Source organism: Crocodylus siamensis, chromosome 1 (genome assembly GCF_052110815.1).
Source record: "Crocodylus siamensis isolate JL-2025a chromosome 1, ASM5211081v1, whole genome shotgun sequence".
Lineage (NCBI taxonomy): Eukaryota > Metazoa > Chordata > Crocodylia > Crocodylidae > Crocodylus > Crocodylus siamensis.
In genome coordinates, this window is record NC_143395.1 from 293,922,589 (window position 1) to 293,938,034 (window position 15,446).

Consider the following 15,446-nt stretch of genomic DNA (forward strand, 5'->3'; position numbering starts at 1 on the left):
ATTTCACCCCTCACTGAATATTCAAGTTGTTTTCAGATAAACCACTCAACTTCTACTTCTACTCTTTTGTCTGAAGCAGAGGCAGGAATGCTCTTCAAGTAAATTTGAAAAAAAAAACACCTCATAAAAGTCATATAAACTATGTTTGTATAAATCACAGTATGAACATACACACTGGGCACATTTACACATTCATTAATGAGCTTTAGATATTGTGCATTTACTACTTGCTTAACAAAGTACTAACTGAATGTTTAGAAACTAGAGTTACTGAGCAGTAGCGCCACCACATGGTTACTGTCTTTTGTGGTGCTTACTGCACTTCAGCCTGGTAACACTGTGCAGTAGTGTTAGGGTGACAGTGTTTGGATCTTGGGGAACACTGAATTTGCAGCTGAATACAAGGCTATAGCCTGTGGCCTAGCAACGATGCTAATCACAAGGCAGAATGATATATTAAAAATAACATTGCAAGATGCTTAGGCAAGCATTTTCCTAATAATGTTGTAGTATGTAGGACATATGACTCATTGTGTAAGGAAAACAGGATGCAGCCCACCAGCTATCGTCAGAAGATAAAGCAGAAGTAAGACCTTGAAGATAAAGGAGTCAGCAAGAAACGGCAAGTGACTGAGAGAAGCAGAAGTCAACGTCTTAGGCATGCGCTCACAGCAAAAAGGCATAAGCCTATGAGTGAAATGCATAGGTAATTCCATGCTAATGAAACAAACAGTAAACAGAGGCAGAGCTTGAGCCAGGAGGGAATATGGGTGGAACAAAGGAGGGACAAAGGTGGGGTAAATGTTAATGAGTATAAACCAAGGTGTATAAATGTAGAAAGAATTAATGTTCGTGGTGGCTCCCCAGTTTGTTGGAGATAGTCCAAAGCTGTCTCCATTTTGAATAAAGCTGTTGCGAGCAATGTGTGCTGGTGTTTGCTCTCTGAGCAATTGAATCATTGTCTTCCTAGTTGTTGGGTGCTACATGGAGTTGGGGTCTAACAGTAGGCTATTAGCGTGGTTTTTAACCATCATATTACTACGCAGTGTTACTAGGCTAATGCTCAGTAAGCATCTTGTGGATGTGCCCACTAGGTACCTAGCAGGATATCATGGGCTTGCTTAGCTTTCCTGACCTTTCTTCATAATTCTCACTAAAACTTTGTTTTTGCCATATTAAGAATCCTACCAGGTACAGTAAATGCTGGATCCAGTAAATTAAGCCATGCTTGTCTTTTTAAATATCACTTACCACATTTGAATCAGGTTTGTAATTATATTTCTGCAGGAGGGTAATGTTAATTGAGATTTGCCATCTCCGATCTCAAGGGTGTTCACAATGACAAAAACATTTATTGACAAAATACATATCCAATTGGAAACTACTAAACAGCTGAATAATATAAGAAAAAATAGCTTAAGCATAATGATACCATCTATTTCTGAGTTATGAGGTAAATTTACTACCATGCTATTTGTCATAAACTCAGCTAATCAGTGATGATTGAGCCAAGACACACATCTCCAAATGATACTACAAGTTATCCTCCCAGTTATAGGTTACATGATTTTATAGATCATCTCAACACGGACTTTAAATATTTACTCTCAGTTAAATCGCAATTATGGCATCCAACAAAAAAGCTGATGCTGATAAAAATATAACTATGTAGTACTTCATGAGGCATCATACCAAGAATGCTAAAGAGAAAACTCATGAGTGTCAAACACCAAAGCAAAATTCGGCTTTCAGTAACTGTTGAGGAAAACCTGAACAACCTGACAGAAATAAAAAGCAAACCAGTGACTTTATACATGCTTTATATACAGTGCTCTGTGCAGAAACAAGTACTTACAGCTAGAGAATATCAACGGGCAAGAATGTTCATCCATTGGGAAATTATGTAGCTGCAGCTGGCATTCTGCATTGATGGTAAGCCTGTGGAAAAAAAATTAGATACCTGTCACTATATATCAACACATTGAAAAGCTAAAGGAAAAAGGTTGGGTAACCTTAGATAAGAGTTCAAGGTACAACTGGGAAAATTTTAAGTGTGGCCATAGAATAAAGGTTTTTATAGATAATTTCCTCCAGACCACGTGCCTTTAATGAACACAGGCTAAAAACAGCTATTTGGAAAAAATATGCTAAGAAATGTGAGGTGGGGCGGGGGGGAGGGAGGACACATGTATCCCAAGTTATTTTTGAAGAGTACTGTATGTGTCTTACTTCATATTATATTGTAGGCGTAAGGTCACTAGTGTGCTAAAATATTACTATTTTATGCAATGTTTTTAAACTACTTACAACCTATGCCAGGGTTTTTCAACCTTTTTTAGCAAGTGTACCCTTTCTGCCTCAAAGTTCAGTTCGTGTACCACTTTCTATTTTTTTTTCTTGTTTTTTAAGGGGTGTGTGTGCAAATCTAGGCCCTCATGGGGAGGGAGGGAGGGAGGAAGCGGGGCTGGGGCTGAGGCAGCAGCAGGCGCTGCACAGCTAGGGTGAAGCATGGGACAGAGCCATGGAAGTGGCTCGTCTAGAGAGCATGGGGGGGCAGCTCCCACCACTGTGCGCACCCTGGTGGAGACCTGTTGGGCACATGCCCCCCAGATCTGTACACAGGGTGGAGGCAGCTGCTGCTGCAGGCTGGACTCTGCACCCCACTGCTGCTGCCCCTAGAGAAGCATGACACCATGTGCCTCCTGCTGTCCGGCAGACAGGGGACAGACACACACAGAGACATACACATACAGATGCAGACACAGTTGCTGCCCCCCCAGCAGGGAAGTATGTGTGGGGGGAAGGAGTGGGGCAGGGGAGAGGGAAAGGGCGTAAGGAGGCAGATCCAGACCCCCCCAGTGCAGGAGAGAGTGGGGTACGGTCAAGGGTGAATGTGGCACAGGCCAGGCCATGGGACAATGGGAGCCTAGCGGCGCATCCAGGAGCATGGAGGGGAGGCTCCAACCACTGTGTGCACTGCAGGGGAGCCAAGGGCAGGGCATGTGCCCTCCCAAGCTGTGTGTGGAGTGAGGGCAGGCTGGACTCTGCTGCTCTGCCTCTGTACCTCACTGCCGCTGCTTCAAGAGCAGTGTGACACCACATGCATCCTGCCACTGTGTGGCTCACCACTGGGCTGCTGCCCGCCCAGCGACAGGATGCACATGGCTGCTGTGCCGCGCTTGAAACAAGCAGCAGCAGTGAAGCACAGAGGGTCTGAATGGCAGCAGTATTGGGGGGAGTGTGTTTCTGTGCATGCTCCCAGGAGCAGGGACAGGTGGGGAAAGAGTAGTGACACCCCTCTGCTAGATGCACAGGTGCTGCCTGGCTGGCTGCAGGGGGGGAGAGGCTTGCACACGGTGGCCACCACTGCCACCACCCACCACCCAGCACCACTACCACCCCCTGCCCCATGCTGTTGCCACCACCATTGCCGCCCACTGCCCTGCACTGCTTCTGTCGCTGCTGCACCCTGCTTTCCTACAGCCAGTCACATGTGTAGCTCTGTGGGCTACTGATGGGCCTCATACCTGGCTAATCGTGTGCCACCCATCAGCAGCCCAAGGAGCCACACATGCAACCACCTGTGGGAAAGCAGCATGGGGTAGTGGCAGTGGCCACTGCATGCGACCTCCCCTCATCAGACCAGGTGGCACCTATGCAGCCTGCAGAGGGGCACCATTGCCCTTGCCCCCATCCCACACCCCAGCCCTGCTCCTGGGAGCACACACAGAAACTCATCTACCCCCGCAGCCACTGAGACCTTCATGGCTCTGCAGGAAGGGGGTGGCCGCAGCACTTCCTTGCTGTCAGCTATTGGCTGAGGGAGGCAGCCAATCAGGAGAGTGAGCTGAGGTGTGGGGAAGAGAGGTGCCGTGATGGGCTGCATGGGGCCCTGAGACATGCTCCAACCCTGCCTGTCCACATGTACCCCTTATGACCTTTCTAAGTATCCAAGGGGTATGCGTATCCCGGTTGGTAACCCCTGACCTATGCAATCAATACAGGGGAAGAGCAGTAAAGGCTTATTGGCATGCCATCAAAGGCATGAGCTCAAACCTCATTCTGGACTTGTGCAAAGGGCTACTGCCAGTCATAACAGCTGAAAGTAGATACCTCGTCATTTGGGATAAAGAGTCAAAGCAGAGGTGTAAAAAGGCAGCTAGAAGCATGGGGCAACAGGATGCATAGAGGCAGCATCAACTTCCAGCTTCTACCATACCACTGATGTGGCTATACAGCTTGGCAGCAGCCTCCCCACAAGCTGGCACTTAAAGTTGCTGCCTCCCCAAAAGCGGGCACTTAAAGCTGGCACTTAAAGCTCCCCACAAGCTGGCATTTAAGGCTGCTGCCCTGGTCTCCCCACCATAGTTACGCTACTGAGTCAAAGGCTAATGAACATGATACTTATTCCCTGAATACTATTAGCTATATGCAATATACAAAGAACACATCAGGAGGACAAAAGCAAAGGTGAGCACTTGAAACAACATTCTATATAAGCTCACCCGCTCAAAATGGGGAGCTAACCCCTAAACCATCCAAACCACTGTTCTGGCTCTCAACTTCTCCCCTGCCAAATATGCATGCCCTGTCTGGGAGAGATCCATATATGCTAAGCACTTTGACACTATTCTGAATGATAGCTGCTGATGCATCACAGGATGTCTGAAGTTTACCAGCCTAAACGTTGTGTACCTGCTGGCTGGCACTGTTCTGCCTGACATCAGAAAAGCAGTGGCCAGGAGACTAGAATGATCAAGACACCCGCTATATAACACACAGCACACAAACATTGTAAGTCATGCTGAAGCTTTTTCACCAGCACCCAACCTCTCGATGCCACACCGAAGGAGATACAACTACAGATGTGGAATGAGAGGCTGAAGAAAATACCTGAAAGTGGAAAAATGGGGAGATCTTGGACCAATTCTGATTACCTACAGTATTTAAGAAGAAATATTTAAAACAGATTTAAAAGATATGACTCACTAACTTAGGCCAACACAAATGACTGCAAAATGTTTTTTTAACCAACAGTCTAAATGTTTTTTTAACATAAAGGATACTACAAATTAAGTGACCTTTAAAATTACCATTAAAGCAACAGGGGTTTTGTCCAAGAAATTACAAAAGTAATCTATTTAGGAACATAAGCCTAAAAGAGTTCTTCTGGACCATCAAGTTCAGTTTCCAGCATTCACAGGCACTCACTAAGCCAAACAACTCCCCACTTCAAGTCCTCACATACAGCTAAAAGGCCTAATACCTGAAAGACCTTATAACATGCCATAGGTAAAAGCAGAGGAGATGACGGCCAATGCCCTGCTACTGAAATGCAAAAGGTTGGTTCACTTATGCTCTATTCTACATCCCACAAGCAAGCAATGCACCGAGGTCCTTCTGTTTCTCAGATATTTCCAGTCTGTGTTCCCAGATTTTAACTGAATTCCCTTTTTTGTTTCTTAAGTAAATGACATTGTACTTCTTGCTTTAAACTTAATGTCGCTTCTAATGCTCCATTCCACAAGATTATCTAAATTGTCCTGTACAGTAATCCAGTCCCCTTCTGTATTGACAATAGCTCATCTTAGTATTCTCTGCAAATGTCATGAGGACGCTTCCAGTTCTAGTACCAAAGTTACTGATAAAAATGTTAAACAGTATCTATGTGAATGGTGTTCTTAGATCAGTCTCCAAGGAGATATACTGGTAAACTTTCTCCATTGAGAGGCAGAACTTCTTGCACCACTATAATCTACAGTAAAATATCCTTCCTGATACCACATTAGACAATTGCCATTACCCTGAGTGGAAAAGTAAGACTTTATAGATGAGAACCTCTGAGTTGTCTAAGTTTTGGCAGGAGCATCAATGCACTCTATCAAAACCCCCAACCTTAGTGAAGCCAGTTTCCTAAGTCTTCTGAGGAAAGGAAACCAAAAATAAAAAAAAATCCCCAGAAGCTTTTATAATACTGGGTGAGGAGAATCCTTTCTGGTCAAGCTGGCAACCAGCAAAAGCTCTGAGACATGGAATTACCAGATACTTTCCACATGAGAACAACTAACTTGTTCCCCCCACGTAAAGAACTGAACACCTAACCCTACATCTCACACAACAATTATTGATCAAGGACTCCTAGTTTATCATCCTTTCCATAAATATGTCCATTTCAATCTTAAAGTGACTCAATGTCCTTGTCCTCACCACTTTCTTGGAAGAACATTCCAAAACTTTGTTGCGATAGTTAGAATATTTTCCTAATTTCCTATCAAAATGTATCCATAGCCATTTCACCTTGTACCAGTGCTGCTTTCCAACCTTAAAATATCTTCTTCCATAGCATTCACCCTAGAAATGTTGTTGTAAACAGGCCCCTTTTATATGCCTTCTCAATATGTTTTGCTAAACTAAACAAGTCAAGCTCCTTTAATTATGTTTCATAAGAAAAGGTCTCCATCCCCTCAACCATAAGAGTGGCCCTTTGAATTTGTTTCAGTTGAAGTTAATCTCTTCTGAATGCTGGTGAGCAAAGCTATACATAGTCTTCGAAATGCAGTCTTAGTAATGCTGTGTATGAAGACACTAGTACTTCCTTCTCTCTCTCATGTATCCCATCGAATGCACAGCAAGATTGTGTTAGTCTTTTTTACAGCTGTGCAGCTTATGTTCATTCTATAAGCAAACAATGCACCGAGGTCCCTCTGTTTCTCAGATATTTCCAGTCTGTGTTCCCAGATTTTAGCTCAATTCCGTTTTTGTTTCTTAAGTAAATGACATTGTACTTCTTGCTTTAAACTTAATGTCGCTTCTAATGCTCCATTCCACAAGATTATCTAAATTGTCCTGAACAGTAATCCAGTCCTCTTCTGTATTGACAATAGCTCATCTTAGTATCATCTGCAAATGTCATGAGCACATTTCCAGTTCTAGTACCAAGGTTACTGATAAAATTGTTAAACAGTATGTAGGTGAATGGCATTTTTAGATCATTCTCTAAGGAGATACCACCGGTAAACTTTCTCCATTGAGATGACTCCTCCTTCAGCATAAGCAGCTGTAATCCCTTTCTGAGCCAACTCCTTGTCCACCACCTCATGCTTGTAGTACTAATTCTTATCCTGTCAAGTTTGGCCAATACTTTTGCATGAGGCACAGTATCAAAACCTTTGGTTTGACCTAGGTAAATTAAGATACTGCATTACCCTTATCCAAGAAGCCTGTTTTCTTGTCATAAAAAAGACATTAGTTTGACATGATGATCTTCTGATAAACCCAGCTTGTGTTTTATCCCATTTCCTATTTCCTTCATATCTTTAACTAGTCTTTCTTTCATTATTTGTTCTAAGATACTGAACAATTGCTACTGAAGTAAAATTAACAGGCCTGTAATTGCCTGGATCACTCTTTCTCCCTTTTTTTTTTTTGATAACGAGCATTTTATTTTCAATTTTTTAAGCACAGGGTACTGCCCTGGAGTCGACAGATTCCATTAGAGGATTCACTATTTCATGTGCTAATCCCTTCAGTGTACTAGGATGGAGATTATCTAGGCCTTCAGATTCTGCAGTAGAGGCCAGTATAAATTTTGTTTCTACCTCAAAGCTGATAAATTCTATATTCATACCCACACTGCCATGTGTACATCACCAGTTTTCTCAGTTACTTCTTCATCTTGAATGAAGACTGAGGCAAAGTATTTATTGACTACTTGGGCTGTGCCTGGTTGGTCCTGGATATCTACTCTATCTTCAACATATATTCTTTAATTCTTCCTTTCTGATTCTCTTTTTATTTATATTACCATAGAAGGTTTTTTCCCTGTTATTTTTAATATTCTTCATAAGACTGAGCAATTCTTTGGCAATTCCCATTGCGTTCACATCCTTCATGTATTCATAACAGCCTGTTTAAGGTTCTTGTTCAGCCACAAGTTTTGCAGTCCTTGCCTATCAATTTTTCCTCCAAAATTTTCAGTCCAGTCATTCACTTTACTTAAGAGATATTTGGGTTTTTTCCAAGTTAGTCCTTTTAAAGGTGATGACCTTTGTTATATTATGTCCCACAGCCAGTTTTACAAGATCCTTGCTATTAACCCAAACTGCATCCAAGGTAGCTTTGCTTCTTGTTGATACAATGACCAGTTGACAGAAAAATCTATCGGCCAATTTGTTCAGAAATATCTGCACTCTACTACAGTAGAAGTGGGATCATTCACATCCACACAATGACACACAGCACATGTACACCAGTGTAATTTCTCTCAGTTTATACATTCATTGAAGTTACGTCATTGTACAGAGCAGACACAAACAGCTATGTGTAGTAGGTGCTATTGCACCATATCACCACTAGGTGGCAAGGCACAAGTAGTAATCCATTCTCAATATGCAAACAGATAACCCAAATGAACTGGAATTGTGAGCATATAACACTGGCATAGCTGGTGAACACAAAACACCAGTATAGTTACTCTTAACTTTGAGAAATAACTTTCCTTTGAATTGGAGTGACTTATACTACTATAACACTGTATGTTGTGTGTCTTTTCCACATTTAGACTGATGGAAAGGTAAATTACACACATTTAAATATGCTATGTGTCTACAACTAGGGTTATAGATTTTCTTCTCTTATGTATCAGAACCTACTGAAATAAGCAAGATTCTTTTGAGGTTTGGATCAAACTTCAAAATAGGAGAATACCATAAAAACTAAGTAGCAGTTTTCAATAGTGGTATTCCTACTGGTAACCAAGTATCATAGTGTGACAATGCACTGAGGAAGCTGAATACAATTACTGCAGAAGGTGTAACACGGAAGGTGTATTTCACAAGCAGACTGCTTGTAGAGATTCTTATTTATGATAGAATGGTATATCTGAATAGTCCAGGTTCTCAAATGAATAAAAACAACCTTTGATGTAAACAGATCCATTTTAAAACACAGACTTATAGTTTGAAACATCCTATTGTTTACTTAAACTCTAATATTTAAGTAATTACGTTTTTGACAAAAAATATGATGTACGATTTTTTATCATGTCTTTTACAAGGTAGCAGACATGGGTGCTTGCATGCATCTAGTTTCCTCCAGAATTTTGACACTTCTTCCTTTAGATTTTAAATTGGGAAGTGCAGAAGAAAAAAGCCCAGCTTTCAAAAACACTATTCAAAAAGGGACATCAAGTACTTTTAGTCAGACATGCCCTCTTCTTACCTTAGAGTATACAAGATTTTCCCATCATTCCATATTCTCAAGAGTTGGTTAGGTGTTGTGATCCAGTGAGCTTCTGCTGTTTTGGAATTTCGGAAGATTGTATCTGGTATCCAAATCAAGCCAACCATATTACTGTTCAGAGTCAGTATTTTCATGGTGCTGTTGAAACGAAGGCGGCTGTCTGTCCAGGTCTGGGCAAAAAATATATCAATTTGGTATTCCTGTAATAAAAGCATGCCATACAAATTGGAATCAGTTCCACATATCTCATTTTGATAACAACTATCAAACTAATAGGTCTTATTTTTGGCTAGTGCAAATTAGTATATCTCTAAAGTCCATGGAAGGATATTGATTCATACCAGTGGAGGAGATGATCATTTACAGGTCCTGTCCCCTCCTCATCCAACCCTGCTCCCCACTTACAATTTTCTTTCTTAGAATTATTTCAATTATCTCCTGCACTGGCTCTTTGCTTTAGCAAATTGTACATTAACACACCATCCTGACTATTCTTTTTGGGAAGTTACTGCCTCTGGAAAGTGACAACCCCATTGTGTATCTGTTATGGCTTTTTTGATTTAGCCTAACAGCAGAGCCTTTAAGGAGCTCCTGGATAATGAAACAGGTAGTTTAGATTCAGGTAGTACTAAATGAATGTAGACATTTAGTAGTGAAATAAGTCAGCTGAGATAGCAAATTCTCTTACTTGTAACAATCTATTTTCTCATCTATCCAAATTAACATTATTTTTCTGTTTCTGAACAGTTGTTTAAACATTTCCTTGCATGTATAGCCTACAGAAGAAAGATTTGTCACAGGGAGGAATTGAGGAACAGACCCCAAGGGGCTAAGGGGGAACCCTGGGGTCCAGAACATGCCAGGGAACACGAGAGAAGAAGGAAAAAAACCAGAAAATCTCATACTTGTAGCCAGAGCCACGGCAAAGCTGGAAATGCTCGTTAGCCATGTTTTTTTAAAGCTGTGGCCAGATGAGGATAGGAGCGGCAGGAGCCAGAGGGGGGATATAAACAGAGCTGCGAGAGAGAGAGAAGGGGAGAGACCTGGACTGTCACCAGCGGGGAATGCGTCCCCGGAACCCCTGCTGGGGGTAAAAGGAGACAGGTCTGCCTCTCACCAGGCTGAAGTGCCCTTTGAAGTCCATCGCAGGGGAGATGCCGGCAACGACACAGAGAGAGGACAGGGGAACGTACCACAACCGGACAGAAGATTTGGAGGGGAAGAGCAGAGGGAGCAGGAGGAGAAAGATGACGAGAGGTACCCCCAAGGAGCCAGGGAGATCAGCAGAGCCAGCAACATCTCACAAGGTGGGACTGGTGCAGGCTCCAGGAGGCTCCAGGAGAGACCCCAGGCAGGGTATGAAAAGTCTAAGAAGTGGGAGGGGTCATGGAAGATGGGCTCCAGCCGTGCAGAGCCGCCCAGCGGGGGATGTGGGGAAGACGTGATCAGAAGGACCACTGGGGGTCTGGCAAACCCAGAGGCTGGGTGAAGAATGGAGGGAAGAATGTGGTAGCTGGTAGGCTAATGCGTACCCAGGTCAGAGCCAGTCTGGAGCTTTAGGGGTCAGGGCCTATTGCTGTAGAGTGGACCAGGAGGTCAGGGGTCAAGAGGCCAGTTGGGCTCATCCTGTTTAGCCCGGGAGCCACTCTGGTGTTGATATTGGGGTTTTTTTTGGTTATCTCTTTCTGTTTCCCACTTTTGGAGGGGTTGTCAGTTATAGTACAGAAAGCCCTGTGTTAGCTCAGTTAAAAGGGAGTGTTGTCCCAGGGGAAACTAGACAGTTGTGAGACCCTGCTGGTAAAGCATAGAGTGGATCCAGGGGGCTCCTAGTATGTCTCTACAAGAGAACATGGGACACCAACAGTTAGAGGTCTGGCCGCAGGACATCAACAACTTGTCGAGGCTGGGTCTCAGGGAGAGGTATAGGGGAGGTGGAGCCTCGCGGAAGATCGCCGCTCAGAGGTCCCAGGTGCTTGAGAACCTCAGTAGTCAGTCCCCACCACTGGAATAACATAAAAAGTCATGGCAGGAAAGACTTGGGAGGAGACTACCCTGGGGTGGGACAGCTGTTCAGTGGGGCCGCAGGAATGGAGCAACGGATAGCCCTATACATCCAAAGTCGCACGGCACGTGACTGGATGATCAAAGCCTGACAGGTGCAAGATTCTATACCAGGATTAGAGATGCACATTTATTTTAGTTTATAGATACCTGATGTTTTTGGATGTCAAGTGCCCAGAGCTCTCTAAAGTTTCCATTAATAAGCTAATATTGTAGTCAGATGCAGCAATCTTATCGTTTCTTTCGTTCCATTTCTATAGCCATGTTTCTATTACTGAATAGTTTTAATAGAGGTAATGATGCAGAAGATAAATACGTCTATGCACACAGGTACACAAGCATACACACACACACACACACACACAAACACATTATTGCATGTATATTATTACATATCCCCTAAACTCTCCACAACACTATATTAAAAGAAATTTATTTGATTTGCATAAGCCAGTACTCAAAATTTAGAAAGTGGAGGAGTCATATTTTCTTGTGCAACTGTATATCAGTCTCCCTATGCTCCCTAGACATCCAACCTGTGTCCTGAATATTGCAGCAGTCTTGTGGAAAAAAACATAGCTAACTGCTCAGTAACAGGATTTGTACCTTGAACCTGTGTTAGAATTTTAACTAATTTTTAGGCATTGTCTGGTTTCCCTGCATTGTTGCTGTAATTATACTTAGTTCAGTCTATTCATCCAGAACCAGTGTTAAAACACTGAAAAAAACGTATTTTTAGACTGTTTATAACATTAGCCCAGAAGCAAATTCAGGGACTATCATCTCTGGGTGTGTCTACACAAGAGGCTAACTGAACAGTAGCATGCTGGGCAAAAACCGTGCTGATGCACTACTGCACAGTAGTATTAAGCTACACAGTAAGCATCACTAAAAACATGTGCGTCGGTGTTACTGCACAGTAGTACAAGTTACTGAGCACTGATTTTATTACTTGGTTAACTAAGTTCTAAATTTAATGTGCAGTAACTACGTCACATTAATGAATGGGTAGATGCGTCCTCTGTGTGGCAAATAGTCAATGGGCTATATAAGTATTCCTAGTATATATACACATACCAGGCAGAAGATCATGTCATGGCTTGAAACACGATCACTAAAAGCAGCAAGAACATCCTCCTTTTAGTTGTTCTACCTTATTTTTCATTTGGATTTAGTCGTTTTTCAGGGGAAGGGTGAGAGATTTGAATTTCATATTGGTCTTGGTGTGCAAGGAGTTTGCAAAACTTTGTACACTGAGACATGAAAGGCCATTAAAGTATCCGTCTTATTGTTATCCGCTAATTGTTGTTTCTATTTTTTAAAACTCTTGATAAGTGCTTGGCTAGTACAGCAATGAGGTCAGAAGGCATAAACAAAACCAGCTACATGTTATAAATGTTAAGAAATTGCTTCCTCACTTTGCCATTATTGCAGAGAGTGGATCATTTACCTTATTTTATAAAATACATCCCATCACTATAACACCTCTGAGAAGAGAGGTTTCTGTCTCTCCACTGTCTACAGAATGACAAGTGCCAGACATGACCATGTCCCTGCTCTTAAAACCCTCAGTGGTGGAAATTCCACAACCTTCTTCAGAATTGTGTTTGCATATGGGATATGAATGAGAGATGGGAAGGTTTTTAAGAGCAGGTTAGACAAACTTCTGTCAGGAATGGTCTAGCTAGAATTGATACTACTTTGAGACAGGACAGTGAAATGGGGAACCTCTCAAGGCCCCTGCCAGCCCTGTTTTCTATGATACTGTATGTTTATACATCCATTTTCTTTAAGTGCTGAGCTAGAGGAACTGTTGTTTTAGTTCACAAGCAGAGACCAGTATTTATGGAATGAAAGACTATGATGCCACACATTTGCAGCTGGCTAATGACTATGGCGTCTCTGACAATTGGATCTCGCACGACATTAATATCTGAAATTATTTTTTTTTAAAGAATGCGTATTTTGCTTGCCAAATTATTCCTAAATTTAGAAACACTTATAATTATATATACTTAGGACTTTGTCCAAAGGGAAAGGCAGCCCCTTAGTGATACAACTAATAGTCCAACTTACTTTTTTCCCCTCAGTTTACACATGCCTTTCTCTACAGTACTAGAGAAAGGGATAGGGAGATGCAGCTAACACTTCATCCATGAAGTGCCATCCTTAGAACCAAACCCCAAAGATACCATTGGTGAAATTTAGCCCTAGAATGGATCAATATAATTACATTTACTTGACAGGAGTATTTAAATTTGGGCCAAATGTTGTCCTATGGTTTCATAAAACTGCATTGCACACTAATGCAGTCAGATTGTTTAGAACACGTGTGGTCAACCTGTGGTATGTGTGCCACAAGTGAGGAGGAGAGTGTCTGTGTCGGGTGCATGGCAGATTGAGGAGGGGACAGGCAGTACAGTGACAAAAAGGTCAGGGAGCAGAAAGCAGAGCAGCAGATTGGTCAGGAGAAGGGGAAGAAGGTCAAAGTAATGCTTGCTAAGGCTGCAGAGCTAAGTTATGGTATTGTCTGCTGAAATGGTTGTTCTTCGCTGGATTAGAATGCGATCCTCTGTCCTTCACACAGCTTGGTGTGATTTATGAACTCGTATTGCACCTGAATAAACAGGAGAGACTAATTTGGAGAGATCTGATGTAGTATGATGTTCCCGATGAAAGCTTATGCTTCCCCGAACCAGTAATCTTTAGGATGCTACCCTGCCCTGACTTCAGACTCTCCACCTATGAAAAGGTGAAGCCACATCCTCAATAAGAATGACGCCAAACCCGCATACTCACTAGCAAAGCTAGTTGTCATTAAGTTTTGAAAGCTGATAACTAACTTAATTAACTGCTATGCCATCAGAGTGCATGCAAACTTAGCAGCTTGTGCAAGCTTCCCACATGCTCACGGTGCATGGTTGTCTCAGCCAAAGCTACAGCACAGAAGAATCTCAGGGTTCTCCAGGCCACCTTCTGTTGCAATGCCTTATGGGATATTCTTGCAATACATTATGGGATGCTAGCATAATGCCTATTGTATGTGCTTGGGATCTCCATTTCCCAATTCTCTTTTTTTTTCATTCTGTAATTCTGTAATAGTTCCACTTTCCATTTCCAGTCCTTTTAAAGAAGATAGTTGCTTGTTCTCTTCTCTTTCTACTGTCCATGTCAGTCTTGCACAGATCATAACAGCCCCCATGCATCTTTTACAGACAAGCTGAGCTTAGTTGGGCTGTACAGCTAGGTTGTCATTCTTCTATATTTGTGAAACCTAAGTGACTGCTGCTTGTTATCTCTGCTGCTCACAGAGTTAACAGGACGTTTTGAGGAGACAGGGGGCACAACTACATGTGATATTAATGTGACACAATCAACATCAGCACTGCACAGTGCACATGGGAATTTATTACTCCCAGGCACAGTATTTACATATGCACATGGAACTGCAATACATTGAGCCAGGACAGCACAGGTCCAGCTGGCAAAGGACCCAGGGGGTCAGCCTGCCAGTCCACAGCTGCTCCCCTCTGGTTCTATGTGCTGAGGAGGGGCTGGCTGGTGCACAAGGGTGCTACAGTGTGGGGCTAGCCAGCAGGCAGATCCCTGCACTGTAGCAATCTTGTGACACAGCCAGCTCCAGTCACCATCTACATATACGTTGTAGCAGAGTAACGAACTCTGTTGTGGGATAGTACTTGTATTGGGCAGTACTATCCTATAGTGGAGTTAATTAGTTTACTCTGGCCTAATAGGGGTGTATAGTACAGTGATGCTTTATGGCAGGGATAATTAGTCAACTCTGCAGTACAGCACCTTGTGTACATGAAGCCTGAATGGATGATGCAGAAAGCAAGTAAAAATCTCATGCGTTTGCAGGTATTTGCTCACAAGAAGAACACTTTGTAGCAACATTTCTGGCTAGTGAAATGAGCACAGAGGATAGACATGGCTGTGCAGTGTGGTTATGGGACAACATACAGAACTTGCAGACAAGGCAGGCCACATCCCAGAGTTGAATGCAGAGCCTGCCAAAGCTCCTAGCCCAGAGACACCAAAAGGAAATAGTCTTCAAAAGTTATCCTTTAGCACATGGTAACTGCTATCCAGAGGCTTGCAAACCCAGACTATTACAGGGTTGGGAG

The 15,446-nt window shown here is 42.7% G+C and overlaps 1 protein-coding gene across 2 annotated transcripts in view; it reads right to left on the reverse strand.

The window, feature by feature from the left end:
- GABRG3 (gamma-aminobutyric acid type A receptor subunit gamma3) overlaps positions 1-15,446 on the reverse strand; it is a 600,858-nt gene that overhangs the window by 283,387 nt on the left and 302,025 nt on the right. Inside the window, exons 4-5 of one of the 2 annotated variants that reach the window (XM_090064879.1) lie at positions 9,220-9,440; positions 1,856-1,938 (exon numbers count right to left, since the gene is read on the reverse strand). In XM_090064879.1, the coding sequence (XP_089921005.1) occupies positions 1,856-1,938; positions 9,220-9,440 (304 nt within the window). Of the gene's footprint in view, positions 1-1,855; positions 1,939-9,219; positions 9,441-15,446 lie in introns of those variants that run through there. The other variant, XM_090064886.1, reaches the window with a different exon arrangement.